General features: G+C 30.5%; 1 protein-coding gene across 1 annotated transcript; it reads right to left on the reverse strand.

The window, feature by feature from the left end:
- Positions 1-14,481: 14,481 nt before the first annotated feature.
- Positions 14,482-17,344, reverse strand: LOC108333952 (scarecrow-like protein 14). Its single transcript, XM_017569481.2, has 2 exons — positions 14,882-17,344; positions 14,482-14,740 (listed from the first exon to the last, which is right to left on the reverse strand). The coding sequence occupies exon 1, from the start codon at positions 17,090-17,092 to the stop codon at positions 14,927-14,929; it is 2,166 nt and encodes a 721-aa protein (XP_017424970.1). The 5' UTR covers positions 17,093-17,344; the 3' UTR covers positions 14,482-14,740; positions 14,882-14,926.
- Positions 17,345-17,714: the final 370 nt, after the last annotated feature.

Below are 17,714 nucleotides of genomic sequence, written 5' to 3' on the forward strand. Positions count from 1 at the left end.
GACCTCGAGTCATTCAACACACTCTATCCTAAATATCTTTTTTCTTATATTTCTTCGTAAACAAAAGAAAAAAAATGAAATAAAATTGCAATGGGATAAAAATATATAAATAAAAAAATACTTTATGTATCTTTTTTCAAAGTGAATGCACTGGAATAGATGTTTTCTTGCTTTCCATGATGTAAATCCAGTTGTCCTTAACATATAAGGCAAAGGAGAAAGCATTGTTTGACAAGAACGATATATGAAATTGAAAAGAGGGAACAATCAAAGGAACTTTTTGTTTTTCTATGTATGCATGATGACATAATGATTTAGACATCTTCTATGTCTTATGACTTCCTTTGAAACTTCAACCACGTCGTTTTATGTCCTCATATCCAGATTCATGCGCCCTGCTTTAAGTTTCTCTATTGACTTTCTTTTTTTTTTTTTCTCGTTTTGATTTGATGCCAAAATCAATAATTTTAGCATCATAAATGCACACATATGTTTATATACCTTGCCTAATACTGCAAGGAATAATCTTTTGAACCACAATTTTCAACCAACACTTAATCACCAGTTTAGAATTTTGCCAAGGTAGTAAAGTAGCAGCTAGATGGAACATAATGGTGTTTTTCTTTATCAATTTAAAGACAAAATTCCACATAACGAGGTATTGAGAGATCTATAGCTTGAGCGATTTATAGCTTAAACATTCAATGTATAAGTTCTTTTATAAACTTAAAAATAGTTAATGTCTACTGAGTTTTATGGGTAGTGAACTTAAGTGTGAAAGAGGTTATGTTTGTATCATTAGGTTTCTAACTCGGATATTTCTCTTAACTTAGAAGTATTTTTTTTTAAAAAGGTTAATTTGTTAGTGTATTCCAAGTCATAGGTTATATATGTAAGACCCTTGAAATTTGTTGTAATTAAGATACTAGATATTTTTGAAATAAAAAAAAAATTTATAAATGCTACAGTAAAATACGTATAGTGCTACAGTAAAATATGTACAGTGTTACAGTAAAAATACCTCGTGAATCATGTGTTGCTACAGTATTGCTACAGGAAAAATGTAGTACAAGCTACAATACCGCTACAGTGAATAGTAGTACAACTACAGTACTGCTACAGTAATTGTAGTACAGCTACAGTACTGCTACAGTAATTGTAGTACAGCTACAGTACTGCTATAGTAACCACTAACTTCAACTATAAAAAGGGGTGAGAAATGAAGTTTTAAGGGAGGGGAGTGAAATTGAGTAAGACTTTTGTCAAAAATAAGGAGATATTAGGAATATAATCTAAGTTGTAGAGAAGGTAGCGAGAGCTTCTGAAGAAGTGCTCTTCATTCAGAAAGGATCGAGAATCAGGTAAGGGAAGCCACTCTTGAATCTTGAGTATACAATACTTTGCTTTTGTCTAATCCTAAATCTTGAATATGGAGTATTTTGTTTCTGGATGATCTTGAATTTTGAATGAGAACATGCTTCTGTGATGAGACCCAAGTTTGATGGTTGTAAAACGTGATATTGATTCTGTTATGCTAATTGTACGTTATTGTTATTTAGAACATTTAGTTATTTCTTTTGCAATTTTGGAAGGATGAGAAGTTGTCTAACCGGCTCTGCCAGATTCAACTTCTTGTTTCCCCAGACCTTTTATTGTTTCTTATCTCTTTATATTGTATTTTTGGAAGGACGAGAAGTTGTCTAACCGGCTCTGCCAGATTCAACTTCTTATTTCCCCAGACCTTTTATTTCTTATTTATTTATATTGTATTTTTGGAAGGATGAGAAGTTGTCTAACCGGCTCTGCCAGATTCAACTTCTTGTTTCCCCAAAAAATTTATTGTTTTATCAATTTTTTATTGCATCTTTCTGGAAGGATGAGAAGTTGTCTAACCGGCTCTGCCAGATTCAACTTCTTGTTTCCCCTGAATTTTTATATTAAGATTATTTTGATGGTAGGGGAGCTAATCCTTTCTTACATATGATATTTATACATATTATGATCATGAATATGAGTTATCAACATGTTAAAATTTTGGTAATGGTAGTTATCTATTCACTTGTGTAAATTTAGTTTTCATGATTATAATTTTTCTTATTTTCAAGTTACTGTGGTAAAACATTCCTTTTAATTGTTTTTACCGTTGGATTTAGCTAAAATTTTAATATATGAATCCTAAGACCTATTTCTTCACTTTGACCGTTCGGATCATTAATTAAGAGTCTGTACTTGGAGAAATAAGTTCTGCATGTTTGAGTAAATTAATTACCCCTGTTATTGTGTTACTGAGTCCTCTCGGTAAAATATAGATTCTATTCTATTTGACCGTTAGATCAACCTGAAAATTTGATATATGATTCCTAAGATATATTACTACAATTTGACCATTCGGATTTGTAATTAGAAGTCTATGTGTTGAGAAATAAATTTTGAAATTTTGAAAAGTATGATGAACACTATATTTTTGTTCTTAAGTTATCATGGTAAAAACTTCATATATATTTCATTTACCGTTACATTGAGCCCAAACTTTAATATGTAGTTCCTAAGACATGTTGATGTATTTTGGCTAATCTATGACCTTTGATTGGTGAAAATATGTTGAGTTATACTCGTTATGAAAAAAAAATGAGTTTATAATATGAAGTATGATATCTGACAATATGTTTACTTATTTTTGGGTATTGACACCAAAACGGGTTATTGTCAATTTATGATTAAAGAATGAACATGATTGAGTTAGGTGGATAAAAGGGTATGATTTTTTGATTTTATGAAATGTTGGAGTGGATATAAGAAATCATTACTTATGAAATGATATTTACTACTGGGAGTAGCATGTTCGGTTTATACCATGAGAGCTTGATATGAGCAAAGTAACACCCGAGGTTTATGAAAGCAGGCAGAAAGTGGTCTGACCATAAGGCTTTGACATAAACATATGATTCGTAAGTTTTATAGAAGCAGGCAGAGAGAGGTCTGACCATAAGGCTTCAGAAAGTAAGACATAGTATACAGGTAAGGCTTAAGGAAGCAGGCAGAGAACGGTCTGACCATAAGGCTTCGTGAGTAAGCATGGTATACTTGTAAGGTTTATGAAAATGAGAAAGATGATTTTGAAGAAGTTAAAAAAAAATGAATAAATGACATCGGGATAATGGTATTTATAAATTGCAGAAATACATGATTGAAACATTTATATTATAAGTAAGTTTAATGATTGCATGATATGATTGGCTTACCCTTATTTGTTTGTGCTATGATCATATAACTCATGTTATATGTGAGCAGATAATGTTGCAGATGCGGTTGAAAAAGCTCAGAGATGATGAGAGAGATGCGGGGAAAAACTTTCAGGGATTTTTGTAAAAAGAATAAATTTGCATTAAAAAAAAATGTTGTGTAAGACTTATAAGTTTAATTTCGAATTTATGTTAAGTGGTGAAGACTATATTGTTTAAAGTTTGTAAGTTTGGAATTGTACTTTGGAGGAATTGAAATAAAGTTTGATTGTTTATATCAGATATCAAATTAATTTAGTCTTTACTACCAGTAATACCCTTTAAATTATTTGGGTGTTACATATGTGGTATCAGAGCAATGGTTTTCGAAAATATTTTGGGACTGTGGGGAGTGAAATTATTATTCTTAGTAAAACTATTAATGGTTTATGATGAAAATGACTATTTGAAGAAATTCATATCATATGCTAAATTGTATTATTATCTTTTTGAAGAAATCATTTAAAACTCGACAAAGATGCAACAACAACAAGTTGATCAAGTACCTCAAAATCATTCTAGCTTGAATGACTTCTTAAGGCATGATCCTACTAAATTTAACGGGGAGGCTACCGACTCTTGGCTAAGGTAGAATGAGAAGATTTTTCGAGTAATAACTTGCTCAGAAGAACAAAAATTAACTTATGCATCATTTCTTTTGGTGGGTGAGGCTGAATATTGGTGGGAAAGTATGCAACAGTTGATGACGGTTCGTGGTGAGGCTGTGAATTGGGAGAACTTTAAGATAAGGTTCTTGGAAAAATATTTTTCAAACAGTGCAAAATTTGCAAGGGAGGCGGAGTTTCTGACCTTACAACAAAGAAGGCTATCAGTACAAGAGTACGTGGTAAAATTTAGCTATCTCTCAAGATTTTATACTCAGAATATTACAGAAGAATGGAGATGTCGAAAATTCGAGGGAGGACTAAGGCATGAACTGAAGAAGGTACTTATGCCATTGGAAATACAAGAGTTTCCAGCATTGGTAGAGAAAGCCAGAATGATAGAATTGTTGGAGTTTGATCCAAATAGAGTTTCCAGACTTGCAAAGGGAGAATCTTCAATGAAATTCAACAAAAAGCCTTATGAAAAACCACAATTATCCTATCGAGGAACAGTGAAGTGTTTTGAGTGTAGAGGAGCACATTTCAAACGTGACTGCCCTAAACTTATTGGGGAAAAAGTTGAAGGGAAGAGATGTTTCATCTGCAATGATCCGGGACACTTTGCTAATGTTTGTCCAAAGAAAAAGAAAGTGGGTGAACCACAACAACAATATTCTGCTGAAATAAAGCCCCGGGCAACAGAAAGAGTATTCGCAATGTCTGCAGAAGAGGCTACTAAGCCAGGTACATTAATCTTACACACCTGTATGTTGTTAGGAGAATGCGTATATGTTTTGTTTGATTCTGGAGCCACACACTCCTTTATATCCCTAGCATGTTTAGAAAGACTCGGATTACCGATGCGTGATCTAGGGTGTGAATTAGTAGTTTCTACACCAGCATCGGGACCAGTTACGACCAGTTCAGTCTATGTCGGATGTCCGATCCAAATTGCAGGACGCAAGTTCAAAGTGAACTTGATCTGCTTACCCCTTCAAAATCTAGACATTATTTTGGGAATTGATTGGTTGACTGCCAATCACGTTCTTATTAACTGCGGGAAACAAAAGATAGAGTTTCTAAATTTGAATGATTTAGAACTAAGCTCAACTCGGGTCGTTGCGAAGGATATCAAAGATGGAGCTACTTGCTATGTGGTGTTAGCTCAGGAGAAAAGAGAGAATACTGAAGAACAAATCATCGGAATACCTGTGGTAGAAGAATATGTTGATGTTTTTCCAGAAGAAGTACCAGGTTTACCACCTAGTCGAGAGATCAATTTCACAATAGATCTAGTGCCCGGAGCTGGCCCGGTTTCTATGGCTTGTACTACATTTTTCCTGTAGCAGTACTGTAGTCTTATATAATTGTTTTATAGTCTTCAGTTCTAAAGGATGATTAAGACTAAGATGCATATCACATGTAATTTTTCAACATTAATTCATTCATATGAAAAATTTTAAATTATTGAGTTGATGAAAATAATACATCTTTAAAAGTTTTACATTATTATTTAAGATAAACAATGACGTTAAAAATACAATTTTATATTTTCTTATAATTTTATATTCTTACAGGGTGTTGTTATGTTTTAATTAAATTTCTATTTTAGAGAGTGTGAATATACTTGAAGTCAAAGAAAAATCGTGTTGCAAAATTTTTTACATAATATTATTCTTTAGTTGTCACTAGATAACATTTATAATTTTTTTTCTTTGATTTTAAAATTTTCAAGTTATATTATTGTGTTGATCTAAGATGATTTTTGAAAAAAGTAAAAGACTTTGATATTGTTTATGATGATAATTTTTTTTTCATCACATAATTATTTTTCTTATATTGTAACTTTAGTAAACACTATTTTTTTGCAAATGGATCAATTCTTGGTATGCCATTAATTAATTAATAATATACAAAAGAAAGACAAAGAAAAAACAGGTGGAAAAGATTGTTTGTTGAAAAATAAAAGAAAACGAAAGAATAAAAGAATATAGAAACATGCATAACTTATATAAAAATAGATATGTTTTACATATAGTGTAACTACAATTAATATAATACTAATTTTCTTATTTTTGTTTTCTTCCCAAATTTTGGGAAAAGGACAATTTAGGTACTGGTTGAATTAGTGTTTTTTTTAATGAAATAATCCATGTAGATTATAATTACAATTTGTAGTAATTTTTGTTGGAATTGAGTTAAATTCTAACACGGGTCGAAAGCTAAAAAAAAAAGTTTCCTTTTTGCAATGAATGGAATCTACGTTCATTTTTGTGAAATGAATCGAAATTTACTTTAGAAATGTAATACGTAGGGGTGGGCAAAGTGCACTGTACTGCACTGCATTGTAAAAATTTATAGTTAACTATAAACCAGTTCAGAAAAACTGCACTGAACTAAAAAATAGTTTAAAATAACTTAACTGAACTATTTTCTGGTTCAATTATACTGCAGTACAGTTCAGTTAATTAGTTTTTAGTTTATCACACTACAATTCAATTAACTATAGTCCATGTTCAATTAATCAATGACAACTCATCAACACTAAACTCTTCCCAAAGACATAAATCAAAAAACTGCAGAAGAAAATAAAACACAATAAAGTAAAATTCCCATAATTAATTAATATACGCCATAATAATATTAATTTAGTAGAAACAAAAAATAATAAAATAATTCATCCACACAAACATTATGTCATCTGCGTAATGGTGTGAAGATGCTAGCATCCTTCTTCACCAATCCTCTGGAGAGAAGATGCTGCAGAACCAAAGCCCTCGGAACGAGTCCTTTCTCCAAATTGTACCTAAACAACCAAGGGTACGCAATAAACACAGAACTATCCCATCCAAGTTGATCCACCCAAAACTCCATCACTGCATCAAGTTTCTCCATGGAACAGAGCATCATTGCAGGGTGTTTCCTAAACCCATCATAAAAATGACCTAAACCACTATGATAGAAAATGACATAAATCACAGTTCATAGTTAACTGTAAAATTCACAGTTAACTGTACACTAAGTTCTAAGTTTAATATTTTTAAACTGAACTATTAAACAGTATAATTGGTTTTTAGTACAAATAGTTTAAGTTTTTTAAGTACCAAATAGTATAGATTAACTATAGTTTACAGTTTTTTTACTGAACTGTGCCCAGTCCTAGTAATACGTAGCTATAATTTATCCATTCCAAGCAATGACTTTAGGTCCTTTATTGAAGGATTGATTTTAATGGTATAACCTAAGAATCTGGACGAGAACTCGATTTTGACTATTGTTTTTTATTCTTAAAGGTGATTCGTCAAGAGTGGAATGGGACACCAAAATTAAACAAAACAAGATCTCAAATAATGTGTCCTGCAATACAAGATTCTAAAATGGACTGCACCTAACACCACTCATTTAAACAATTAACAAATTATATCAAATATACTTCTACTTAATCTTTTACTCTTGTTTCGAGTATAGAATCGAATCTCTAGCTTAATTTGTTGGTTTTTAATTCGTCATTCATAAATTTAAGTTTTGTTTATCAAACATAGTTGGTGATACATGTCAAAGTCTTTTAATGTTAAAATCAATTTGGATTGATTGAAAAGAGTAATATTTGCTTAATTAATGCGTAACATATCTTCTTATTTCAAATTATTATTTATAGATTTTAAAATAAATTTTTTATTACATTTAGCTTAATTATGACTTAAATATGATTAATTATAATTTAATTTTTAAGTGAAATGATTTTGAACTTAATCTATCTTAGTTTAATCAATTGGTCTCATCAGTGTTTAGATAGTTTGGTTTTGATGAAGTTGCTTGTCTAACTAATTTTGACCAAAAAAATATATTATACAATTTTCATAATAAAATAGCTATATTAGAGATATATTGAAAAATAAGTGTAAGTAATACATTAAATATAAGAATGTTAAATATTTAATAATAAAAAATCCATAATTTTATATCTTAAGGTTTTATATTATATTGATATTAATTTTTTAAGTAAGTTTACTTAAAATCTTACTAATCATTCATTTTAATAAAATATATTTTAAAAGATACTGTTTTATATTATTTTCACTTACAAATAGAAAGATTTCAATTATTATTTATAAATTTAATTTATAAATAAAATTTAAATTTATTTATAGTTTTTAAATTTTAATGTGAAATTAAAATTTGTTATTATCTTAAACTTTAATATAATTTATTTTTCAAATTCTAAAAATAAATAGATATAATTCTTTTAACTTAAATTATACAAAAAAAAAATTAACAAGTTAAATAGTATTTTAAGGTAGCAAATTAAATTATTTATATAATTTGATATGTTTCAAGTTTTGTTTATATAAAAGTTGTTTAACTCATAAAAAATTAAAAAACATATCTATTATTTTTAAAATTTCAAAATCAAAATAAAGACAATTTTTAATTTTATGTTAAAAATATATTTAATCCAAATAATAATTGTTTTAACTTATTTTATTAAAAATATTAATTAATTAATTAAAAGCTTAAAAATTATTTATATAAATTGATTGACGGCGTATCATTTACTATCCCGTATTTAGCTAAGATTTTGAATCTAATTTTTCTACTAAGGATGAGTCCATCCATTTCTTTTTTAGCAGACAAAAAAAATAACATATTCAAAGCTCACCAGACTAATCGTTTCATCAACCTATTTATTATATTTTTCTATCAAAATAAAATTATTATGAGATTTTAAAGGTAATGTAATATAATAAGACCCACAAAATAAATTTATCAATATTGCAAGTAAAATCTAAATTGTCTTTTCTAGTTTTTTATATTTTCTTAAAAAGTTGTCTCTTTATTTATTTTTATTGCATCATTTCTATTTATGAATGAATAATTACTTTCTTTCACTATCACTTTTGACAATCATTCACCGTTTTAAATCATTTTAAATTCAATTTATTTTGAAAAAAAAAGAGTAATGCATTTGATCTCAGTTATATTTAGTTCATATATTTGATAGCACTAATAACTATTACTTTTATTAGCTAAGTGAGTTGGACCAACATAAAAATATTTTATAAAATATTTAGATTAATGTTTTATAGGATTGATATCTCTTATTCAAAGCACTTCAAGTTGTTTTGAAGATTGGATAAATTTCATTATAGTTTTTTATTATCTAAGTTTCACTCTCTCTTCCTTGCTCAAGTCATGTGGGAGAGTACCTGTTAAAGATACACTCAAATCATTGACTTTACATGATAATGTTTAATAGAAAAATGAGTATTCAGAATTAGTTATTTGACTTTTCTGTCAAACATAGCCTGACTCAATATCAATAAATAATTAATATTTTTATTAACTGTCAATCAATTATAACTACTTCAACAACTATCTTAATCGATTAATTAAGAGTTGTTAACTGTTTATTTTTTCAGTTGATTATCCTCACAAATATTCATACGGTACAATTAGTTTATTTTATAAATTTTTAGTTGAACACGTTATATAAAATCTTGATTCAAATTTGATAGAATTTTCAAAGTTTCATATAAATGCATGCATCGTCTCTATGATGAAATCAGAATGTGTCGTCCAGCACTAAGAAGAATAAGTTAGTGGAAACAAAGTATGAATCATACCAATCATGGGACGGCTGAAAGTGATGTTCAATCAACAGTCGTAACCAATCCATCACAACCAACAACAACCAAACCAAACATGTTTGTTTTTTAAGAATCACATTAATATTTATTTTAATGAGATTTGGGATGTACGGATGATAATTATAAATTATATTCTACCTAAATTAAAATTGCTTGCAGTTGTTTGCTATTAATAATTTTATTGCTAATTAATTGAAAATTTGTCTTATTATTTATTTGTAAATAGGATTTGTATTAAATATAAGAATCAATTAAATAAAGAGCTAAGCTTAAAAACATTAATTGTTTGTCTTAAGATGAAAAATAAACCGTTTTAAAGGAACTGGTACTGTGCTGTCGGCTGATTCTTGAGATTGAACAGAAGTAGGGTCCAACATACACATTATGCTAATAGAACGTTATAAATAATTGAAGTATTGGTAAAAAATCAACATTTCTTTTATTTTAAAGTCAAAATATGTATAAAGTAAAGAATTCAAAAGAGATTAAGAAGTAAATGAAGACGTGTCCAATCACATTCACCACCCATGTTTTTGAGTGTCTTTATGAAGTAATCACCCCATTTGTTAACATATCAAATTATGCATAATTATTTTATTTTAGTTTTTAGTTTTTTGTATCAGTGCATTTTTATAGTATAGATATTCTGTATAATCAATAAAAAATCATCTTAGATATAATTTTTAAAATAAATCTATTATAATTTTTTAAATATATGCATATTAGGTTGAGATAACCTTTGCAAGATCTTAGGATATATTTTTTTCTTGAGATGTCTTCTTTTGTGAAGTTGAGAAAATTTTTTGTTTAATTTATTTTATCAATGAAGGTTGTCATTGTTTATGTGATTTGGAAAATAATGATATGATAAATATGCAATGATAATATATATTTCTTGGAATTTATACTAATGTATATAGTCTCAACATTTATAGGGTAATAATTTGATTATCAAATTTAGTTTAATATTCATGACAAATAATAAAAATATTTAAATTTTTATTAGAATTTTACTTCATATCTATTTGATAATTCAAGATATGCTCAGTTGAATATTTATATACTAATCTTTATGTTCATGGAATTTTAAAGCATTACAAAATTTTGAAAGAGAAACTCATTTTTTAATTTGATAACATGTCAAACCGTATCATACATTGGTGTTGACAAAAGAAAAAGATGTTAGACATTCTTCTTCATAAAGTTTACTTTGATGATGATACTAAGTCCAAAGATGAAATAGAAACCAAGAAATATTTGAAAGACTTGTATTTTGTTTGTTGCAATGTTTTGTCTTTATAATATCTTTATAATACTCTTGTAATAATTGTTGAAGTATTTTAGGCTATGTCTATAGAGTCACAAAGTACCAGCACTGAAACACTTAGTGGAAAATAACCTTTTCATACAATGATAATCTATTATCATGCAGAATGAAATTATTTTTGAAAAATAGTCGATCATTAGTGGTAGCTATAACTTGGTTTTCCATATTTTGAACTAATTTCGAAATGGGCTCTTTCCAAAGCAAGTTTTCTTCTATAAAATGAGCAAAGCTTTATGTTTTTAGATATAGGAGTTGGATTATAACTCTCTGTGGAAAAACTTTGAAAACCTAGTGTGGGTAGAGCGATAACTTTCATTAAGTGTGATATTGAGTGTTATTATCGTTGCTAGGTGAAGTTGTTTATCCTTTGTGTGAGTTAAAGGAGGTGTTAATCCCTTGTGGATTTCAACAGATGTGTCTTTCATCTCTTAACTCGAAAGGTATGTAATCCTTTATGTGATTCAAATGAGGTGTTTCATTTCTTGTGGTTTCAAGGAAGATGTTCTTAATCTCATGTGGTTCTTCAAGAGATGTATGTTCTTTCCTAAACTGTTCATTCCATTAATGTTTGTAATTTCAGTGTTTAGTTAATCATTCACTTAAGAGTGAATAACAACTAAGAAATAGAATCTTTTTGTACTCAGTATAAAATACTTTGTGTAATTTTCTTTTCCCCTAATCTCTTTATTTATTTATTTATTGATATTATAAAGGAAAGAATTTTTTATTGTAACTCTGATATTATAAAGGGAAAAAAATTTAAAGCGCAATTTTTATTAAGAAACCAATTAATCCTCTTCCTTCTTGATTTTTGTCCAAATGCAATTATTCCACTGTGCGACGATCCTAACAATTGACCCCTTTGGTATAAGGAGTTTAGAACCAATGAAAAGTCTTTTGAAGGAAAAGATCCATTTCTTTGGTTGAGAACATGTCTGACTATCCCAAACTCAAGGACCTTTGAATCGACATAGAATTTGAAACATTTAGAAATAGTTATGAATCATGTCCAATCAATGGGATTCTAACATCCAGAAATTTAAAAGGCAATCATGATTGCTAGATGAAGGATGATCCAACAATTAGGTAGATGTTTATAACGATTAGAAATTTAGATTTCCTTTTATAAATAAGAGATAGGTAGAGTGGTGAGGAGCCACATTTCTAGTTCTTTGTCAAAGCAATAACACAAGTTTTCATCTACGAAACTACGAGTGTTTATTGTTGTTAATTGATTAAGTAAGAATGTTTTCCATCTCAAGTATCGTAATTTCATTGTCTGTCTATGATAGCTCAAGTTTAGGTAGCAAGGGAGTCATGTTTGTCATGGCTCTTTGGACTTTCACATTGTTTGATTCTTACTATTTTGAGCTTTATCAAAGTGTTTTAACAAGGTATGTCTTTGTTTGAACTTGGTTTCACAAGTTTTTTAGTTCCTCTAGTTGCATGAACTTGAGGATTTGTGCCTTAGCTCTTTTAGGTTTGATGTTGACTTTTTACATAGACTATCAATAAAATGGCATTAGTTTCAGAGTTGTGACTATGTGATGCAAAACTACCTTGTGATTGATGTTTCTTATGTTAGTGTTATCTTTTTTCAAAAATGACATTCCCATAATGTGGTTTATACAAGAGTAACGATGATACTCACAACTCTTAAGTACATTTGGAAATATACATGCTATTGGGTGTTGATATTCTAACCATAATCAACTCCTTGTATATTTTATGCAAGGGAAAGAAGATGTGATAGGTTAGACTCTCTCTTTTCTTTTCATTGTATTTAAGCTCAAAATGACACAATGCATACAAACTCTATCCAATTTTTGTCCAATTTGAGCATTCTCTGTAACATTATTCCTTTTAAGGTTTTCAAGTTACTTTTGAAACTAAGCAACAAGGTTGTGATGAAACATTAACCTTGTGTAGGATCATTCTAACAATTTTTACTAAATGAGTGCAAAATTGAAAATGCAATAAAGAAACTTTATTCTACCGTGATGGACACCATAATCAAGTGAAATTAATAATTAAATGAAGATCCAACACTTTAAATCGAAAATTAAAAAAATATGGATAAAAAATTCTAAAGAAGAACTAAGAAAGTTTTTTCACTTTGAAAATTTATTCAAATTCCAAAATACTCAAATTCTAATTGTAGGAGAGTTTATAAAAAAAAGTTTACATACTATCAACCTTGTAATCATGAATCCAAATGCTACCAAGGCTTGTTCAACAAACTTCTTAGAGTTAGAGTCTAGAAAGTATCTAGTTAAAAAAAATAGAAACATATACAATATCTAATAAAGGTGAAATATAAACAAATAGAAAATAAAACACTTATAAAGGTCAAGGGTCCAAACTAAAAAATTATACAAAAATACAAAAAATATATTTTGTCTCCAAGTTTTCTTCAAAGTCCTTAAGAAGGTCTCATCCATGATGTTACCATATTGCTTTTTGGTTGTGGTATTTTAGTGTTTCTTCTAGTTGTTATCACTCATTATTCGTTGTGTTTTTTTATATATATTATGTGGTCTTTTTTGAAAAATCTTTATCGACTTCACTGTTATTGTTAAATATTTTTACAAAAATAAAGACGATATTCACAAGACTTTAAAATATCCTTCCTGATTATATTTCTTTTCTTCTTCCTTCTAGAGTCAAGATGTCTTAGAATAATAAGAAGATTTGGATAAAAATATTTGATAACGAAGTTAACTAAAAAATGATATAATAGACATGTAATAATAAATAATTAATATCTTATGATTGTCATGTTTATTATGACTAGTTGACTTTTATTTTGAATGAATTTATTTTACGACCAAATATTAATCTAAATAATCAAACATTTGAGTCTTATTTAAAAAGAAATAGATATCTTACCAATAATCAAAATTTATTGAATAGTGGTACAATACACGTTAAAAATATACTTTAAATTAAATTAAAGGAAATAACTTTTTTATTGTCTACGAAACATTATCTTAAAATAAGAAAACACATCATAGATTAAAAACAAAATACAAACACACGAAAAAAAAAACAAGATTAGGAATACAAACAATAAATGCTCTGGTCATTGTAAATTCCTTGAAATTGAAATCAACAACTGTGCTTGCTCAAACTTGTCGAGTTGAAATTGAAATTGCTTTCAAAATCGTAAAATCATGTCTTTTCTGCGTTAAATGTAAAAGCTTATTTTCCCGCACCTCCAATTCCCAGCTGAAGGTGGAAGCTACTTTATATTAGTGATGATTTTCTCGTTTTGATCCCATTGTGGTGTCCAATGTCTACAAACCGTGTGGTTTCTAGAATAGCACGGACTTAATGGGTAAAAAGCTTCATACATGGAAACTATAGAAAGTTTCTTTCGGAAAGGAAATAAGCATTTATAGCGGAAGAAGCTTCAAAGGTCTACCTATACTCAACAATATGCTTTCTTCAATTGAAAAATATTTGAGATTAGTCAACCCAAAGGCATTCAACGGAAGTTACAGCAGCGTTCAATAAAAGTTGGTATCGAACTTTCTCCCAAACTATGTTTTAGTTGTTTTTGCAGAATTAAAATCATACTTCAAGGAAAAACAAAGAAGCAAAAACGGTAACTGTAGAACTAAATGAAACAGTCATCCATCAATAAACAATAGAATCAGTCGCTAGTTTGTCCCGTGATACAAGATATCAAGAAGGTCAGAGAAAGAAAAGAAAAAAAAAACAACGTAAAGAACATTTTTACAACTAATGTTCTTGTCCTAATCCCTGTAGGATTTGATGCTAATCTGAGAGGAAATTCTGCCACTATTATACAGTCAGGGTCACCGAGTGCAAACCTGTGAAGAATATTCATCAAATTTCACAATAGCTGAAGGTCACCTGAAACAATCAAAAGAACACAATTAGCTTTTCATTGTTACATCATATATGCTGTTTAAACTCTGGTAACAGCTACGCACAGCTAGGATTATAATAAAAGTGAAAAGATTAAATATTTCCGAGTGATCCTTAGAATCGTACCTTGTGTCCAGAATGAGTTCTGAAACAAGAGTTGGGTGACATAAATTATGCTGGCACCCAACAAGATGAAGCATACAAAATGCGACCCTTCCAACCTTGAAGCATCCAGCCGCCATCTTCATCAAAGACAAAATCCTTGTGGTACCATTCCCTTAACTTGTTCCTAAATTTGGCCATTAACTCCTTGTCCAGTGGTAGCTGCCTAAAACCAGCTCTAGTATTCCTAACCTGCCATTGTTTGTATGTTTCAGGCCTCTCAACCCTTTCAAGAGCTTCACATGCTACAACATTCATGATCTCCCGACCCAAAAATTCTCTCTCAAGCATCAACCTCCATTCATTTTCACGGGATACCAGAGTATCAAACATATCATAAATTGAAGAATAATGGAACAGTGCCTCCCGGAAGCGCGTGACAAAGAAAGGGGCATTATAAGATCCATTTACCACGGATTGAACAAAAATATGCGGATTCATCTTCCTGATTAAATTCAGAACAGCATTTTTGGGACTGCTCACTTCAATTGATTCGTCAAGCAAATTCTTAAACCTTACCAGACAGTTCACAGCAAGCACCTCATTGCTCTCAATCTTAAGGTCTTCAATTTGAATGGTTTCCCAGTTTCTTGATGGTATGGCCTTGTACTCAAAGGGAACATTGAATCGGTTGCAATACTTAGCTAGACGACGACCAGTCTCCTCGATTCTTTCGGATGGGCGAAAGCCTGGTTGGGGATACTCTATTCCTGTGATGCGCAGCTTGGGAGGTCCTCCAGTTCTACTTGATAAAAACTTGATAAGAATTGGCCACTGGAAACCATACAAGATACCAAAGTCAATAATATGAAGAGTTTCTGCCTTTTCTGCTGTTTTCATAATCATTTTATTTGCAAAGAAATGTGCAAATTTCTTGAAAGGGCAGGCAGATATGAAAACTTGGTACGCTTTCAGGAAATCAGTAGTAGTGAAGTTCCTGTAGCTCATATAAAATATCTGTGTTCCAGTTCCGGCACCAACCAAGCGAGCCTCCAAAGCATTGCCCACATAATGAGCCAACCTTTGTGAGGCATCACCCAAAGCAGAAGAATGCTGCCTAATCTGCTTCAGTAGTTCATTAGCAGTCCTGTTGTCACTGGCAGACACAGCTTGTGCACACAGAACCAAAAGGGTCCTCAAATCCACTGTTTCCTTCTTCTTCCCTTGCCTCTTGGAACGAACCTTCCCTACATCAACCGAAGGCGATTGCTCACTCAGCTTTGCGTTACCATCTCCCACTGCCACAGATACATTCTTACTAGCACACAGTGGCACATTTTCAACACTAAGCAATACCTTATCAAATATTTCAGATATTTCATTCTCCTCATCAACACAAACCTCAGAGTGTTTGTTGCTTCTTTCTTCTTCTTCATCTTGTTGGCGCGCGTGATTCTTTCTACTCTTCACCCCAATTGAATTCTCACGCTTAACGGTTACCTCCCCTCCTACCTCTGGTTCCGCAGAATCGGTGGCGCTCTCCAACCCAGTGAAAAGCTGAGGTCTCTGAGGAAGAAACTTACTAGCCTCCTCCAACCCTCTCCTAAACTGCAACATAGATTCTGCATCATTGAAAATATTTTCAGCCAAGAGCTTGCTCACAGAAGAATCCATATCCAGGGTTCCATCGTTAATTTTTGTCAAAGCAGACGGAGGAACAAAGAAAGAGGGCGCGTGGGTAGAGGAATGCAAAGCCTCACCACCACCAGAAACAGGTGTATTGGGTGAAGAAGGCTTCAAGTCGTGAGAATTGGCTGAATCAGTAGTGGAATTGGAAGAATTACCATCGGGGCTCTCAAGCGGGTGCTGATTAGGGGAAAGAGGCAGTGGCGGTTCCAATTCCAAAGCATCATAGAATGATTTCTCAGTGTGTTGCAGAGTCAAAGGGTCATAGCACATACAAGGTTTCTGTTCAAAGTTCTCTTCCATGAGAATTTGACTTATGAACTTGAAGGTTTCTGAAAAATCAGTGTCTTCCTCAACCGTAGCCACCATAGCGGCGGAGTCGGCGGAGGACGAAATAAGCGGGTCAGAGTTTAAAATTGTATTTGGAGAAAACTCAGGTGGGCCCATATCGGACTGAGAGAAAAAAGGATCCGTGAAGAGGTTGGTGTAGTGTCCATTGAGATCCCATTCATCAAACTCGTAACTGCTCATGACAGTGTTTGGATCCATAACAGTTTTTTACAGGATAACAGAAACGTAGAAGAAGATGCAGGATTTTGAAATGAAGCAAATATGTATGGTGAAAAGAAAAAAACTCACATGTCAATGGAATTATGAGCATGGAAAATACTATAACATAAGATAAGGGAAAACACAAACCCCTAAAAGAGAAAGATTACGACTGAGCATGAATTATGGAAGTTTCAACTCTTCTGGGAAACTGGGAGAAAGAAAATAGAAGATAGAAACTCGCATAGGAAAAGAAACCCAGTGGTGTTTATATTCACCATACAATACTATTATACCATGATAATTTAATAATATTTTTTTATGACATTTTAATATGTATTATAATGGTACAAAATTACTTCATAATTAATATTAATCATAAACATCAAAATCAACTAATCACATAATCACATGATAATACATAATGTTAAAATATGGTCAAAGCATGTTATCTATTCTATTACTTTCTTAACAATATTATCTCTTTTTTCATATTTTTTACACTCAACTATAAATAAAAAATAAACTCCCACATAAATCAATTAAATTTCATACTTAAATTCCCATAATTCCAATTTAAGTATAATAAATATAAATCAATATTATGAATAGTATAATTAAT

Source organism: Vigna angularis, chromosome 11 (assembly GCF_016808095.1).
Source record: "Vigna angularis cultivar LongXiaoDou No.4 chromosome 11, ASM1680809v1, whole genome shotgun sequence".
NCBI classification, from domain to species: domain Eukaryota; kingdom Viridiplantae; phylum Streptophyta; class Magnoliopsida; order Fabales; family Fabaceae; genus Vigna; species Vigna angularis.

Bases quoted from the DNA above. Each gene is read 5' to 3' on its own strand.
- LOC108333952 (XM_017569481.2), bottom strand. From the start codon at position 17,092: ATGGATCCAAACACTGTCATGAGCAGTTACGAGTTTGATGAATGGGAT.